Source organism: Coffea eugenioides, chromosome 10 (genome assembly GCF_003713205.1).
Source record: "Coffea eugenioides isolate CCC68of chromosome 10, Ceug_1.0, whole genome shotgun sequence".
Taxonomy (NCBI): domain Eukaryota; kingdom Viridiplantae; phylum Streptophyta; class Magnoliopsida; order Gentianales; family Rubiaceae; genus Coffea; species Coffea eugenioides.
In genome coordinates, this window is record NC_040044.1 from 38,903,824 (window position 1) to 38,918,944 (window position 15,121).

Here is a 15,121-nt window from a genome sequence, read left to right on the forward strand (position 1 = left end):
AATATGGAAAATGAGTGATTATAACTTTTTTTGTTTAAATATCCTATTAATCCCTGTGTAAGAAAATTATTTCACGAGTTTTTGCCTCCCGTACCCATTATGCTGTATTCCTTTTCCTTTGATCACTTATACCTATGTATATAATTTAATTTTCTTTTCTTTTTTTTTAATTTCATCATTCGCGCATGCTCATGACCCTCTTCAAGGAATTATTTTTGCCTTCGCAATTAATGCTATTGGTATCAATTAAGCACTTGAATGGATATTTTGCCCCTTTTGATACTTTCTATAAATTTAGATTTGAATCCATGTAGGAATCATCTAAACGTGATAAGGGTTAAATTAGGAAAATTTTCACTAAACCTAGCAACTAGTTTAGATTAGGTTGAAATGGTGTCTTATGTTTGACTCGATTGAATCTTTGTCTTCCCTTTTTTCAACCGTAACTCCCGAACTCATTTTCTCTTATTTTTCAAAGATATGAAATTGTTGAAAAGGGTTTTATTTTTATTTTTATTAAAAACATTTTTGAGTGATTTAGTACACTTAAACTCAATACCAAGTAGTGATTCTTATTTTTTTTAAAAAACTCTTTTAGACTCAATTTTGGATCCAAACTGTTGCATTTTTTAAAGTCTCATTTTAGATCTTTTTCACTTATTTTTTGCAAAATGGGGCGCGACAGCTTATGAGGGTTAAGTGATAATAATGTTAAAAGTTAAATATATCTTTACACTTGAATTAATAAACTCTGCTAAATTTAACTGTTAATCTTGGAAGTAAAGTGATTAAAAGATAAGCGCGGGAATTGATCATGATACCAAACATTTTCAGGGTATAGTGAACAAAATGTTTGGAGAAATTGGCCGGTTTAGTCTTTAGCGCAATCAACCCAAAGAAAGATGGGAAAACCTCTATCAACTTGAAACTCCCAAATTACCCCGGTATGCAATAAACCTCGCTGCCCTTCGGAAATTTGACGATTTTCACATTTTCTCCTTCCTCCACCGCTAGCCATGGCGAAATTGAAGACGGATTCTCCTCTTGCTCGCCGTATCGCCCAATCTTTCATTCGCTTCCTCGATTCCGGTAATTTTTCTACATTTACCTCTCCGTTTTTACTTCAATATGTTCTTTTTCAGTCAGTCAACTGTGGTATTCTCTTGTTCAATTCCCTTTTTTAACTACCCTGTGGGATTGATTTTGTTGCTTTACTGATTATTCCTGAACTAGTAGTGCAAATGTATCGGGCGATATTTCTTTTTTCTTTCTTTATTTTTGTTTAAGTTGAAAATGGGAACTATATAAAGAAACATCTATTGCAAGACGTCAATTTTTTATTGTTGATAGAAATCTTATTGGCAGTAGTAATTAGGATACTTTCGGTATTGAAGAACTTTAATATTGGTACGAATTGTGATAGAAGACTATTAAATTTTAGAATTGGTGATCTTTTATTTTTATTTTTTGAAGATGTTAGGTAGGAGTAATTTGTTTTAATTGTGGTGGAGTTAATTTTTTCAGAATTTTCTGTTGCGACAACTTAAAAACATTTTTTAACATCAAATCCTGTGGTGTTTATCAATTCTTGCTATGTTTGTTTGTCAGTAATCCAGTTAAGCTTTTGTACGGGAAGTTTTAAGAGTGAACAATATATCCACAAAGTTAAGTTGGAAATGTTTTTCAGATTACGAACCAAGTATTAGAAAGTTATTGATGTTATAAAGCGTTTCCATGGAAAAGCTTCTCAGAGCAAAATAACCATTAATGAGGTCCTTTATCTTAGGATAAATTTTCTATACCATCTCAAAGAATTTTTTTTATTTGTTATTTTTAGAATAGTGCATCTGAATACTTAAGTACATAAGAGATAAAGGACATGTGGCAAAGATCTCAATTCACTCGTGTAAATAATTTTTGACATTGACGGTATACAAAGGATTATTCCAAAAGTCCATGTGGACATCTTGGCGATTTATTGCAATTGTTCCTGATGTTAGATAAATCTTTAAGCTAGATGAGAATGGTGTACTTTGATAATCTGAGATTAGGCATCTGCAACTGCATTTGTCCACTCTGAGAATCTGTAGTACCGACCCCAATCTGATTGTTCATGTGAAAATGAGTGATAAAAATTTGGAATGCTAAGTTTTAAGATCATCACTGGTAGCCTTAAAAACAAAATAAGAAAAGATCCCCCTGGTAATTTACCTGTTCTCTTTGGTCAACTCTGGGTCAATGTGACATCATATTCATTTGCATCTTTTCCTATTTTAGCAAGATGAGAATTTAGGCTTGTTTTGTGTTCTTACATGTACATGTGTGTGTGTGGGTCTATCTATATGTAACTAACACTATAAATGGTTAATACATAGCGCTAGATGGTATTAAATTTTTTCTAAATAGACACTAATTGGCAAAAAACTGATTTTTGTGATAATAGGACAAAGAAATTTGATTAAAATTTTTAAGTACTAGCAAAGATATATATTAGGAAAGTAGAATGTGACTTTCTACTACATACATAACTAATCACTTCATGCAGTGCTGGTAATTGATTTTGCCTGATATGACAAGACTAGTTTTTCAAGTTCTGTTTGTAATTTTCCTGAAATTGTTATACGTTGGTATAGAAGAAATTATTGGAGACATAAGGGGGGCCCTTTGTCCCACCCCCCTCATGTTTGGCCTTTTATTAATTTCATTTTTTTTGAAGATGTTTTTGTAGTTCAGATGCAAATCATTGCTATCCTCTTTTATCTTTCTTTTTTCTGTACTTGGTATTCATATTCTTATTATGTTGAGGCTACCATTCTGTATTATCTGTCTCTATCATGGCAGTTGAACCCGCTTCTGGTGTTGATGCTGAGGGTATTGAGGTAGCCAAGGAATGTTTGTCAGAGGCATTCAAGATTGAATTGTCATCTGAAAATCAATTAAATTCTGAATCATTGGTTGACATATTCAGTTCCTGGGAGACAGTTGGAAGGAGTAACAGCAATGCTGATCTTCCCCATGAGGTGTCTCCAGGAGATTGTGCATCCACATCCTCGGCAGGAAATGCTAGTGATGCTCATCATCTTAAGCCCTCGTATTCTCAGGTTCGTTTTTAGTGCAAGCATCTTTCGTTTTATTGGTTTTGTTGGATTTGGGTGACCTACTAAACATTCTTTTCCTATACATGGTTGTCCCTATACATAGTGAAATGCATTTTAAAGTTATAGTTCAGATAATGTTGTACTTGGCGTTGTGTCTAAGCCTATTTTTTTTTGGCATTTTTTAAACCAAAATTCAGCATCTGATAATCCTTTGGGACTGTTTGTTTTGAGGGAATGGGAGGGAAAGGAAAGGAAAGGAAATGGAGCGATAAGGTTTTTGATGCTTGGGATGATTTTTGAGAAGGGAAAGGAAAGGATTGGGAGAATGGAGGGATAAGGTTTAGTTATTTTTTGTCAGCCTGGTTTCCATCCAAAAGTGGGCAGAAACGGAGGGAAAGGACATAAAGATTAATAAAATTTTTAAGATTTCCTAAAAAAACCTATCATGTGCTTATACATTAGACTTTTAAATTATGGATAAAAACGTAACTAATGCGTGTTAGTTTCCTTTCCTTTCCTTCCATAATCCAAACAAGATGGACGGATTCATTTTTCCTCTACTCTCCTTTCTTTTCCTTTCTGTCTCTTTCCTTCAAAAAACGGTGCCTCATTTTTTTCCCCTAAAATGTGAGCCTTGTCCCAAAACTGTTATGTTAAGTAAGATATAGTTGTGCTCCCATTTTTGTACTCGATTTGTTTTATTGGAGAAAAAATGAATAGCCTTATTATTATTATTTTGAGATCATGTTTTCTTGGTTTTCTGGTATTGTTTTATATCTGCGTTCTTGATATAAGTGGATTACTGAAATCTATTAAAAGCTTTGGGATGTCTACAAAAACAAACTTGTTCTTGATATCTCACAAGTTTTGGTCTTTGTATGGGGTGTCTGTTATTCTATTTTTGGTTTCTGTAGACACACATACAGGTTCTATCTCTCTCTCTCTCTCTCTCATGCAGAGACACACATACATGCGCGCGCACACATGTACATATGGGCATATCTCTAGGCACATAAATGTTGGTGTGATTATACCTGCTACTTAGACAATGGGAAAACTTTTATTTTGGGATGGTATTACAGTAAGTTAGGAGAAAATACTGGGAATTTATGATGTATGGGAAATTGTGCTCTTTGGGCCATGTAATGACATTCTCATGGTCTGTTCTCTTTTTAAGTGGTTTGTCTAACTTTTTGACATATGTTTCTATTACATTACATGAAGATTTAAAATGTGGCTTCCAAAACACTTATCTGCTAAGTGTACTTCCAGTTTCTTTATTATTCTAGGTAATCAACTTATTGGGAAATCAATATTCTGTGTTCATTATTTATAGAGAGAAGTACATTCAGGAAGCAGCCCATTAGATGTTGTCATCAGATTCTTTTGGTCAAAAAAACTATTTTGGTTAAAAAAGAAACTATGTGCTAAACCTTATTTCCTGGTAGGTTTGTTGTAACTGTGCCTTCGAGAGTTTGATTCTGTTTCATGTCCATAAACAGGTTGATGGTTGGAGCAAAGAGGATCAGACACATGGTAGGTGATCTTTGGACTTCTCTATCCTGATTGAAAAAATGTGGAAACCTAGAATAGCTAAGTGCTGGGTTTTCCCTTCCAAAATTTGGTTTATGTTGTGTAAAAATACTGCATTCTCAAGTCTCTGGTTGTTTGACATAAATTTTTATTTCTTCAAGTTTGTAAATTTGCTCAGATATTAGTTAGAAAGGAGTTGCAAATGTTTGGTGCCTATTATGTACAAAATCTTTTGAATTATACTGGACCACGATTAAAATGGTTGTGAATTGCAGTTATACTTTTTGAAGATAATTTTTTAATACTGGACTGATCTGAATAAGGTTTGCCGTGAGCCATACCTACAAATTAGACTGTTAATTACAATAATCGAGCGAGTTAGACTGTTAGAGAACTTATAGTCTCCAGGTCAAGAAAATGCCGTCATTAATCCTTTTGTTACATTGGATGACCTGCATGCCCCTAGACGAACTATGTAAAAGCTTTCTTGTCCAGAATCATTGATGCAGCGTTGGACAAGCTATTGCACTGACTATTGATTTGATAATTCTTAGTTGTAGGAACCTCTAGAATCTTAGAAAACAAGAGAGCAGCAGTAGGAATTTACAAGAAGCAAGTTAGGAAGGCAGAGGTGGAGAAAGTCCAGCATATAATATGTAAGAATTCTACCTAGATTTCCCTGTAAATGACCTGTTATGGTAAGGCTGCTTCAAAACTCAACACAATGTCATTTACTTGGGTGGACATAATTTTACTTCATTCCTTCTCTACACCACTCTACTACAAGGGATAAGTGCAGTACACAACAATTGGAGGCTAAGGCTAGTAGGAACTAAGGAAACATCATAACCAAGCAAGCTTGAGAACTAGGGAAACTAAAAGCTAAAAGAGTAGGAAGCCAATTTTTGCTTGAACACTTGAATTTTGGTTTTACTCCAAGAAATGCTAAATCATAAAGCAAGTTAAACCATATCAAACTTATGGTAGATATAGCTAGAAGGCCTGCAGATCCATCACTGTCTAGATATCTTGAGATCGCTTGCCACTATCCTCTTGAATTTTGTTTCTCATATGCATTCTGTGATTGCAATGGTAAGTGTGGTTAGGTGATCGGTTCTTGGAGGGCTATCTTTTGTTTGCTACTTTTTCAATTCATTCTCATCTTCCCCAATCTTTCTTTTATCATTTCATATTCAAGTTTTACCTTTGCTTTTAAAATGGGGCATTTGATTCTTTACAGGCTTGTGAGATGGGTTCTTAGGCTGATAGTAGCCTAAATTGTGCAGGGTACTGGGCACACATTGTTAGTCTCGAATAAAGAAGATGTAGTTTCTTGGATAAGGGTTATCTAGAGTCGAATACATTTTCCCTTTTCCTTAGTTCATTGTGGTGTCAATATATGACCTTCTTATAAAAGGTTTGGAGGATTTTGTTCTTATTATCTTGAAAAAACAATTAAAAGTTTACTTGATCAAAGCCTTAAATTAAATCTTGAAAGCCATCAACATTTTTCCTACAGTAAAAACATATTTAAAAAAATTTTATTTCACTGGTAGGTTGAGTTGCCGAAGTATATTTACAAGAATGCAAGATGCGAGAAACATGTCAGTGGCACTAAAATATTCCAGATCATGCATCAAGACAGTTCACATTCCTATCCCTATTAAATTTCAGTTCAAGATTTTTTTTTTGGACCGGCATTATGCATGTCTGACTTCCAAGTGTTCCTTATTTGTATATGAGATTAATATTTGGAGACAGTGTCCAGATTTACATCTTAAGGACCTTGTTTTGTATGATACAATTTCTAGCTTTTATGATGTTATGTTAGGAACATCAAAGGATGAGCTTTTTGGGCAATATTTTGGTGCTTTGGAAAAAATTCGCTATTTCAAAAGTACGGCTGATGGAAATGATGATCAGGCCCAGTTGGATAGAGCCACACATATCTTTCACAAAGCATTGGAGGTATTTGTCTTTTAGTTGCTTCATAGTTTATTTGGATTTACTTGAAAAATGTGCCTTTCATAATTTCTGAAGCAAAACTATGATATGGCATACCACTTTTACAGCTTGCGTTTTAGCTGCTCAGTGACTGTTCCAGTGTATGTTGTTTGTCACTTTGTCAAGCTCCAATGCAATTTCAAAGTTGTTATATAAACTGATTTTATCACTGCATATAGTTCAAAGATTGTCCTGCAATACATTACATTGTTCAAATGCAGATGCTAGAGAATGCTGGATTTTAGTATTCAAATGTGCCTTTTTATGGTTGTATTGTTTCTATTTTTATTCTTTGCTAGATGACGGGGTTCTAGTAACACTTTTTCCCTGTTCTTTTAGTGTTTTTTTTTTTGGAAGTTATTTGTTAATTGACTTGGTGAAGAAAGTGAGAGCAGAAGCCAAGTATAAACATATTGGATCTTTTTGGTTGGAATATGGGTTTTCTAGATGCTTTAAAAAACCTCAGAGGTTTGATTTTCTTTGGCAGGAAAAAATTGTTGGTTTCAGAGCAATACTTGTGAAGAGAAATGTGGAGAGACAAATCAAATATAGAAAAAACTCGTTCTTTCTTTATGAATCTTAAATACTTAAAGCTTATTTTATCCATACGTTTTACTTAGTGCCCATGCTAGCAACTCAAGGATCTCTAACATATCTGCGTACTGGCTAAGCCGTGGATATACATGCTGAATCCTACCCTGTGCAGGGCCACTTCTTGCAGGAACATAACATAATGTCTCCTAGATAGTACCAAGAGTTAATTCAAGGATTATCTTACTCTCTTTTTGATTATTGGGCATTATGGTCTGCAAGTTAGGAGCAAAGGTTTTTTCAGCTTGGTGTTGTACTGTAAGTAGACTTGCACTAACCTCTGATCGAGGCGAGAGATTACCTTACCTCCTTATCATCTTTGGTCATACTTTATCAATTTAATGCTGCTGGATATGTTCATTTACTTGTTTTTTGATTGCTTACCATGTGCCACTACTTTATAAGTCAGAAAGGGTCCCACTTACCAGGGTTACCTCATCTCAATCATATCTAGAGCATTTCACCTTTCAGCAGGACCTCTTATTATTTGAGGTTATCGTTTTCAGGCCAAAGATAAATCCTTTTCCTTATTTTCCTGAAACGACATTTGCTTATGCATACTTCTTCAGGGAACCTAGTTCCTACACAATTCACCTTCCATGAGATCACTTTCCTCAAGAAATGCATCATTCCTTTTCAGTTGACTGACATTACCATTTTAAACATCCTGCTCTCTCGGCTTCTCTATAAGATGCTTTGTCTCTTCTCTTTGGGTAAAAGACAACATAGTGTATATTGTCGTTCTGTGGTCACATGGTGTTCTTAAGGCTGGTTAGGGGCTAGCCCAGGAATAGGTGATCATTCTGGCACCCCTATTTAAAAGATAAGTTCTTATTGTTCATGGTGTTACTTAATTGTAGTGACTCCCTAGGCACTGAAGGAAGCTTTCCAACCCCAATTACTGAAGATTTTTGCCTGGAGGAACTCTTAAAGTCTCAAAATGGGATTTGGAGTCATTTTCCTCCTAGCAACATAACTTTGTAGATGAATTAACTAAACAAAGTTACTTCTTCTATTGCCATTTTGATCGTTTAATGCGCAATAAGTTCAATAGAACAGCGTGATCATGCTCATAAATTAAATTTAGGTGCTTGTTAAATTGTCTACTGTGGTTTATTCTATTTCTAGGGTAATATTTTTTCTCTCTCCCACATTATTTTCATAATCTGATTCAATTTCTTTGTTTACTATATTCTGCGCTGTCATTAAAATATGAAGGATGAAGATTAATTAAATGCTTAAGGTCTAAGCAAGAAGGCTTGTCTCACCTTATGGGATATGAGCTCTACACCATCTCTTCTCCTTTCAATAAGAAAAATTGGGGCTTTAGGCCTCGGCATGGGGACTTTTCCACCTTATGGCCCATTAAGTTCATTGCACATGTTGTAGCTATTGTGGTTGTGTAAGCTAAAATGATCTGCATGAAGTTTGATTAAGTGTTGCTTTCCTGGTTTTTTATTTGTTGCTGAGCTTGCATTGATCGAGTGCGAAAATGCTTGTAATAACAGGAAATGCAAAGATCTGGTTGCCAGACTTTTGATGGAAGAAATTTGGCTGAGACGTTAAAATTGCAAGGTAGACTTAAAATAGGTGTTAAAATTTCTGGGTCATTTTTGAACTGGCATTACTTCATATACATAGTCATTTTACTATAGATAGTCATTCTTTTTTATTTGTTCTAACCATTAGTTAGTCTCCTGGTATCCTTCACTTTAAAGATACTCCTCTGGTGTTACTTTGCATAATTATCTTCTGATGTTCATGATACTAAATCTTACTAAGTCTTTTTCTTTTGATATTGGACTTGACATTTTTTAATGATATATATATGTGTGTGTGTGTGTCTAGGTAACAAAGCCATGCAATTGAAGCTTTACTTGGATGCCATAGAGCTGTATACCTTTGCCATTGCACTTTGTGAAGATAATGCTGTTTATTACTGTAACAGGTATACTATTTATTTACTTTTGGATGTGTAACCATGGTGTTCTTTGCATTAAAGCATTCAACTAAATTCTGACGAGTGCAGATTTAAAGGTCTATAGGTTGTTATTAAACAATCTAAGTTACCATGTGAGTTTTTTGCTTGTGAACCAAACTTCTATGTTCATATATCATCATACAATCTGTAAACTTTGGGTGAAGCATCCTAACATGCTTAGTTGATAAAAAAATAACGTGCTTCGATAGGTAATGTTGCTGAAGGAGCGTTTAGGTTTAATGTTCAGATCTTGACTTGAACAATTATCTGTTTAACTAATGTAAAATACCTTCATGGAGCAAGGGTTTTCATTTGTTCTATTGTGATCTTTCAAGTTGTCAGAAAACATACCCTTTGCACACTATCAGTTGTTTTGCTTTCTTTGTGGTGGTGCAGTGGCGCTTCCTGGCCATTTCTTTTTGTTTTGTAGATGATCTGTTGTTGTGTGAACTCCATATAGGGAATAACATGATTTGAGTTTGTTTCAGCCAGTTCCGATTCTACCGTTTCTATTTCTCTTTCGTAGTTGTATTATTCAGGTTACTATATCCTTAGTCATTTGCTGTTTAATTTCTTTTTGGTCGTTTTATACAATAATTTGCTAAGTCGCCAATTGATTTACTAATAGCTTCTTTTTTAGAGTTATTGACTTTGAGGTTCTTAAAGTTTTAATGATGTAAACAATTGCAAATGGCAGATGTATAGCCAATTATGGCAACTTTGAATTTTAGTTGAAAATTGCGATGAATCTGTTAAATTTACCAGGGCTGCTGCTTATACTCAGATCAACCACTTTGAGGAAGCCATCAATGATTGCCTGAAATCAATTGAAATTGACCCAAACTATAGCAAGGCTTACAGTCGTTTAGGATTTGCTTATTATGCTCAAGGAAAGTACAGGGATGCTATTGATAAAGGATTTATCAAAGGTTGGTTTGGAATTGATCTAAATACTCTATATTACTCCAAGTGATGGTTGAAAATATAATGATTGCTCCCAGATTTTAACTTGATCTGCTTTGAGTATTTTTGTGATTTCTGTTGTTTGTTGTTACATGTGCTGATAATTTTATTTCTTAACATATCTGTGATGAAGCTTAGGAGATTGTAGGATGCAGGAAAGTTGAAATGTCTAGACATGGTAACAGGTGAGATAGGGTAAATTATGTGGACGCATCTTGTCTTTTATATTACAAGGAGACATGGTAACAGGTGAGGTAGGGTAAATTATGTGGATGGATCTTGTCTTTTCTCTTACAAGGACCTCCTATCTGAAATTTCATTGAACTCCTCCCAGGTTCCATATTTTATATTGAGATCTTCTCAGGTTTCAACTCTCCAGTAGACTACATAGGCGGGATATCCATTGGATACTATATAGACGGGATATCTCTATGACAAAGTAGTGGGGGCATTCAATGTAGTTTTAGAACAACAGCTGAAACTCCAGTGTTGTTTTCAACCAACAGCTGGAACTCAAAGAAGAAACCCAGCTTTTAACAACAGTTAAAACTCTACAATTATGAACTAGGTGTAGAGGAGCTCGTGGCTTTTTACTGAAGAAAAAAATTATGTTTTCAATCACAAAAGCACAAGTGTTAACTACTCGTAATTGTTGACAAGGTTAGGTAAAATTCTGAAACAGGAGAGACCTTGGTGATCAGAGAAAAGAATACATTTTGGGCTATTTGCCTTAATTTAAGGGATCAATAAAGTGCAGTTCATCTTTAGGGGAGGGTGATTGTACACTACATGTTTGATGAATTTATAGAATAAATGGAGTTCCATTCCATGTTTTAGAGGACCGTGAAATACTCAGAAGTGCTCCTAGATACCAGGGTCAGTTGCCCATCAAATTTATCTTGTAGATCATTCCTCTCACCTCTGCTTTCATCTTACTGGGGCTTTCACTTTTTATTTTTATTTTTTTAAAGTCTCTCATTTTTTCATGTGTTTATCCTATTACATGATTTTGTTACTTTTTGGCATCATAGAGCTTTCACGTCAATCCCTGCTTAAGCCTGCTAAACCAACAAATAATAAATGAATGTAACCAAAATGGTGTAGTTAATTGAAACTCAGTGCATAAATTGTTCAACATGCTGTTGAAAATGACTTTCTAATCTTGATTCTTGGCTCTATGTTTAGAAATTAAGAAAAGAATTCTATGTTTATGCTTGGATTTATAATATAAAAATGTGATTGTTGTGGCAATTTTTATGCTTTTGTAGTTATTCTGTAGGTTTTGTGAAATATCTTTCTTGTATTCTTGAGTTGATGAACCATCCATTATCTAGATTAATATAACTACGGCTATTGCAGATAATTACTACTTGTATGCTTGCTCTTACAGAATCTGCACCCTTGCTCTTACAGAATCTGCACCATAGAAAAAAAAAAGTTTGTCTTATAAGATTGGTGGTGCAAGGCACTTGCTTTCACGGTTGTGAATAACTAGATCTTACTTTTTGAAAATTTAACGATTTGGAATATGTGATTCTCTTAATGCAGCATTGCAGTTGGATCCTAATAATAGTTCTGTGAAAGAGAATATTCGGGTTAGTTTGTGCCTTTAACTATGATTATGAATTTGAGCTTGTTTGTCGAAAGGGTGTGTGTGTCTTGTGAATCATTCTAATTGTGGTTAATATCATTCTCATATTCAATGTAGGTGGCAGAGCAAAAATTGAGAGAAGAACAACAAAGGGCAGGGCAAAGTCAGGTAATATGCAGTCGTATAATGCCATACAGCTATATTGTGGCAGTATGTTGAATCTGATGCCATGGCATGCAGATTCAGTGAAGATGAAGAGGAAGTCTAAATTGTTCTTTGTGGAATCTCTATGATATTGTTTCAAGTAGTTTTAATACTGTATAGGGATCATTTTTTGCATGATTCAGTATTTTTTGCTATGCTTTGTTTCCAGCTAGAGCTCATGATTAATGAATAGAAGCTTCTCAAGATTTCTCGAATTTTGGAGGAGTGTCATAGTGCTTCCTGTAACTGTGCATTAGTACGTATAATTTGTGGAAATTGGGATCATGAGTTTGGGGATTCTGGTTAATATTTGGGGTAGTTCTCACTGCTTGAAGGTAGTGCTGTTGTAACTAATTTTGGGGTGAAGGGGTTATGGAGCTATCTAGTTTTAATTATGGGGGTATCCTAGTGCTTAAGCATGGGCTAGTTTTAATTACAGGAGTTTTTGCGTTGCTTGTTGCATTGTATTACTGTTGGATGTTTTGAGAGTTTCTGCGGGTTATTGTACTGCAAATTGTGCAGAAGGATGATTCATTGAGTAAATTGTGAATGAGATAAATCACGTAGTATTAGTGGATATAATAATAAAAAATCAAAGAAACTCCTATAAATGGGTAGAGAACAAGGATGGAAAGTAAGATGAGAAGGTCAGCATTGGAATAAGGGGGTAGGATGAAAATGGAATTCTAGTTGAAGAGGAATGTGCGTCTCAATAGATGGTCAAGGTCTGAAGTCAAATATCACTTATGGCCATTGAGATGTTTCCAAATTCCTACAGCCCCATGTTACATATTCATTAAAATCTTCCGAGTTTTTCCTGAGAGGTGTAATATGCTCCTAAAGGATCCCACTATTTTCCAGCCAATGTGCTAGACAGTCAAGCAGATGCCACTCAAAGGTCTTCCCATCTATTCTCTATACGTTTGATCCTAATTGACCTGAATGTGGATAAGAAGAAAGTGCTTCGATCTCGTACAGAGTTAAAGAGTGTTGAGGAAAGACATAAAAGAGCACTGTTTCCGTATAAGCATGATATGTTGTGATTTCACTTATTTGTGGAACAATAGGTATATAAGATACAAGTTGGAATTAGTTCCTTTGTGATGACTTCTTGAAGATCTTATGAGCATTGCTCAATTATAGGTTTGGTAGCAATAGGTGTTTTTCAAGTTAACTGGTCTGTTTTCAAGCCTTTGCATGTAGAAATGTTAGATTGAATCTGAAGAAGCTGCAATACATGCACCTTGATGCTGGCGGCCTCTGCACTGGTGGCATCTCTCTAACAACCTTCAAGTTGTGATGAAAATAGTGTACCAGTGTCTCGTTTGGCTTCTAGGTGTGCTGGGTGGTGGAAACCCTTTGGAAAATAAGCTTGCCTACTATACTCATCATGTAGCAGAAAGTTGCACTCATTGTTTGGGGTATGCATGTATAAGCTCATGGGTATATACATCTTTTATGGATGCTAAAGAAGTGGTCTCAAGTGTTGTGTTATGGAAGGTCTCACTTTGGTAGTTTGTCTAGCTATCTGTTCCACACATATATATACTGATTCTGGGAATTCCTTGTATCAGCCGATCACAAGATTATTATGCTTATTCTCCGATTTCTACATCAGTAACAACTGCTTTTGTCCTTTTCAAGATTAACTTTTAAATTGTGATATTTTCCTTTTTATTCTATTTTCAGAATTCAAGTTCAAATCACCACCCTGCAGCAGGATCAAGAAGCCATGGCGTGCCTCCACCCTTTACCTCCATGCCATTTAACGCTACAGGCCTTCCTGTTGATATCACTAGCATGTTCATGAATATGGCTCCAAATCTGTCCCCCGGACAGAATTTTCATAGTGGTCACGAAGGAACGAGCTCGACTGATGCACACGATGAGGCGGAAATCAGAATGGGTGGAAACATTAATGTTGATTTAGGTGAACACATGCCAGAGGAGTTTTCTGGAGCTCTACGGTCTATGATGCAGATGTTCTCAGGTGCAGCACCTCACGGTAATCAAGAAGAGAATGTGAATGGAAGATCAGCACCAAGTTGAGATTTTATATCTGTACTGCAGACTTTTCTCCATCGATAACTGAATTTTTGCCTTGATTTTTGGAAATGAATGGTGGCCGTATATGTAATGCCTGATTCTCAAATACAAGCAGAACAGTGTATTGTTGTAGGAGTCCATAGCATTCTCTCTATAGCTGCTGTCTCAATGCATACAAGCCACTGCTGTTTTGATATGTCATCAATTTTTTAAGGTTCAAAGGTAATATCCGGATTGGTGATTATCCTGGCATTTGATTTCTAGTGTCATTACAGCTTTGTTATAATCGCAAGTATGGAAGAGAAATCCAAAATTCCGTTCCAAGTTGTAAATAATTTTAAAATCAGACATTTTCTTTTCTTGGGAAGGATATCCAAAATTCCGTTCAAAGTTGTGGACTAAAACCACAGTTAATTGAGAGTTGAATGAGGTGATTTGATGAAAAAGCATAATTTAAATGACTGACCTTCAAAAGCTGTTCCGTCATGTGCATGGTACGAAGAAAATGGTAAACTCCAACAAAAATGGTCTAATGCTAAATCAGTTGTTTTATTACAGTGCGATACTAATATTCTGATCTCATAATTATTGAGTTTGAAGTCACCAAACGAGATCTATCTGCAAATGCTTCTTTTTTATTTATTTATTTATTTTTATTTCTTTCCGATATGCAATTGTTTAAGTGGCACACAAATGTTTGGTCCAATAATCCAGGTTTCGGATTTTAGGCATAAAGGATTCAGACCTATATCAATAAACGTCACAAATTCTTTTTTTTTTTTAGTAGTTTCGAAAAAAAAAAACTCATTTTTTGAGTATTTCAATTTTGGACTTTTCCCTGCATATGAGGCTTCTCGAAAATGCTACGTGTGTTTGGATGAGAGATTATTTGAAAATATTATTTGGAATAATTTTATAATATTTTTTGTGATGTGATGTACGTGAGACGAAAAGGTGGTTAGAAATATAAAAAGATGGTTGGACAATATATTTGTGATGCACGCAAAATTTTTTTAAAAATAAAATATTATTGAAACATGCCCTTAGTTGGGACTTAAAGTGCAAGATTATATACAAGTATAATTTGAAAACAACAGTATAACCTTTTCA

The 15,121-nt window shown here is 34.9% G+C and overlaps 1 protein-coding gene across 1 annotated transcript; it reads left to right on the forward strand.

Annotated features, from left to right (window-relative positions):
* Positions 1 to 953: 953 nt before the first annotated feature.
* Positions 954 to 14,255, forward strand: LOC113750246 (small glutamine-rich tetratricopeptide repeat-containing protein alpha-like). The gene is made up of 10 exons (XM_027294241.1): positions 954 to 1,089; positions 2,842 to 3,101; positions 4,601 to 4,634; positions 6,463 to 6,599; positions 8,735 to 8,801; positions 9,075 to 9,174; positions 9,973 to 10,136; positions 11,719 to 11,765; positions 11,879 to 11,929; positions 13,655 to 14,255. Exons 1-10 carry the CDS (start codon positions 1,017 to 1,019, stop codon positions 14,012 to 14,014), a joined length of 1,293 nt encoding a protein of 430 aa, XP_027150042.1. The 5' UTR covers positions 954 to 1,016; the 3' UTR covers positions 14,015 to 14,255.
* The last annotated feature ends 866 nt before the right edge of the window (positions 14,256 to 15,121 follow it).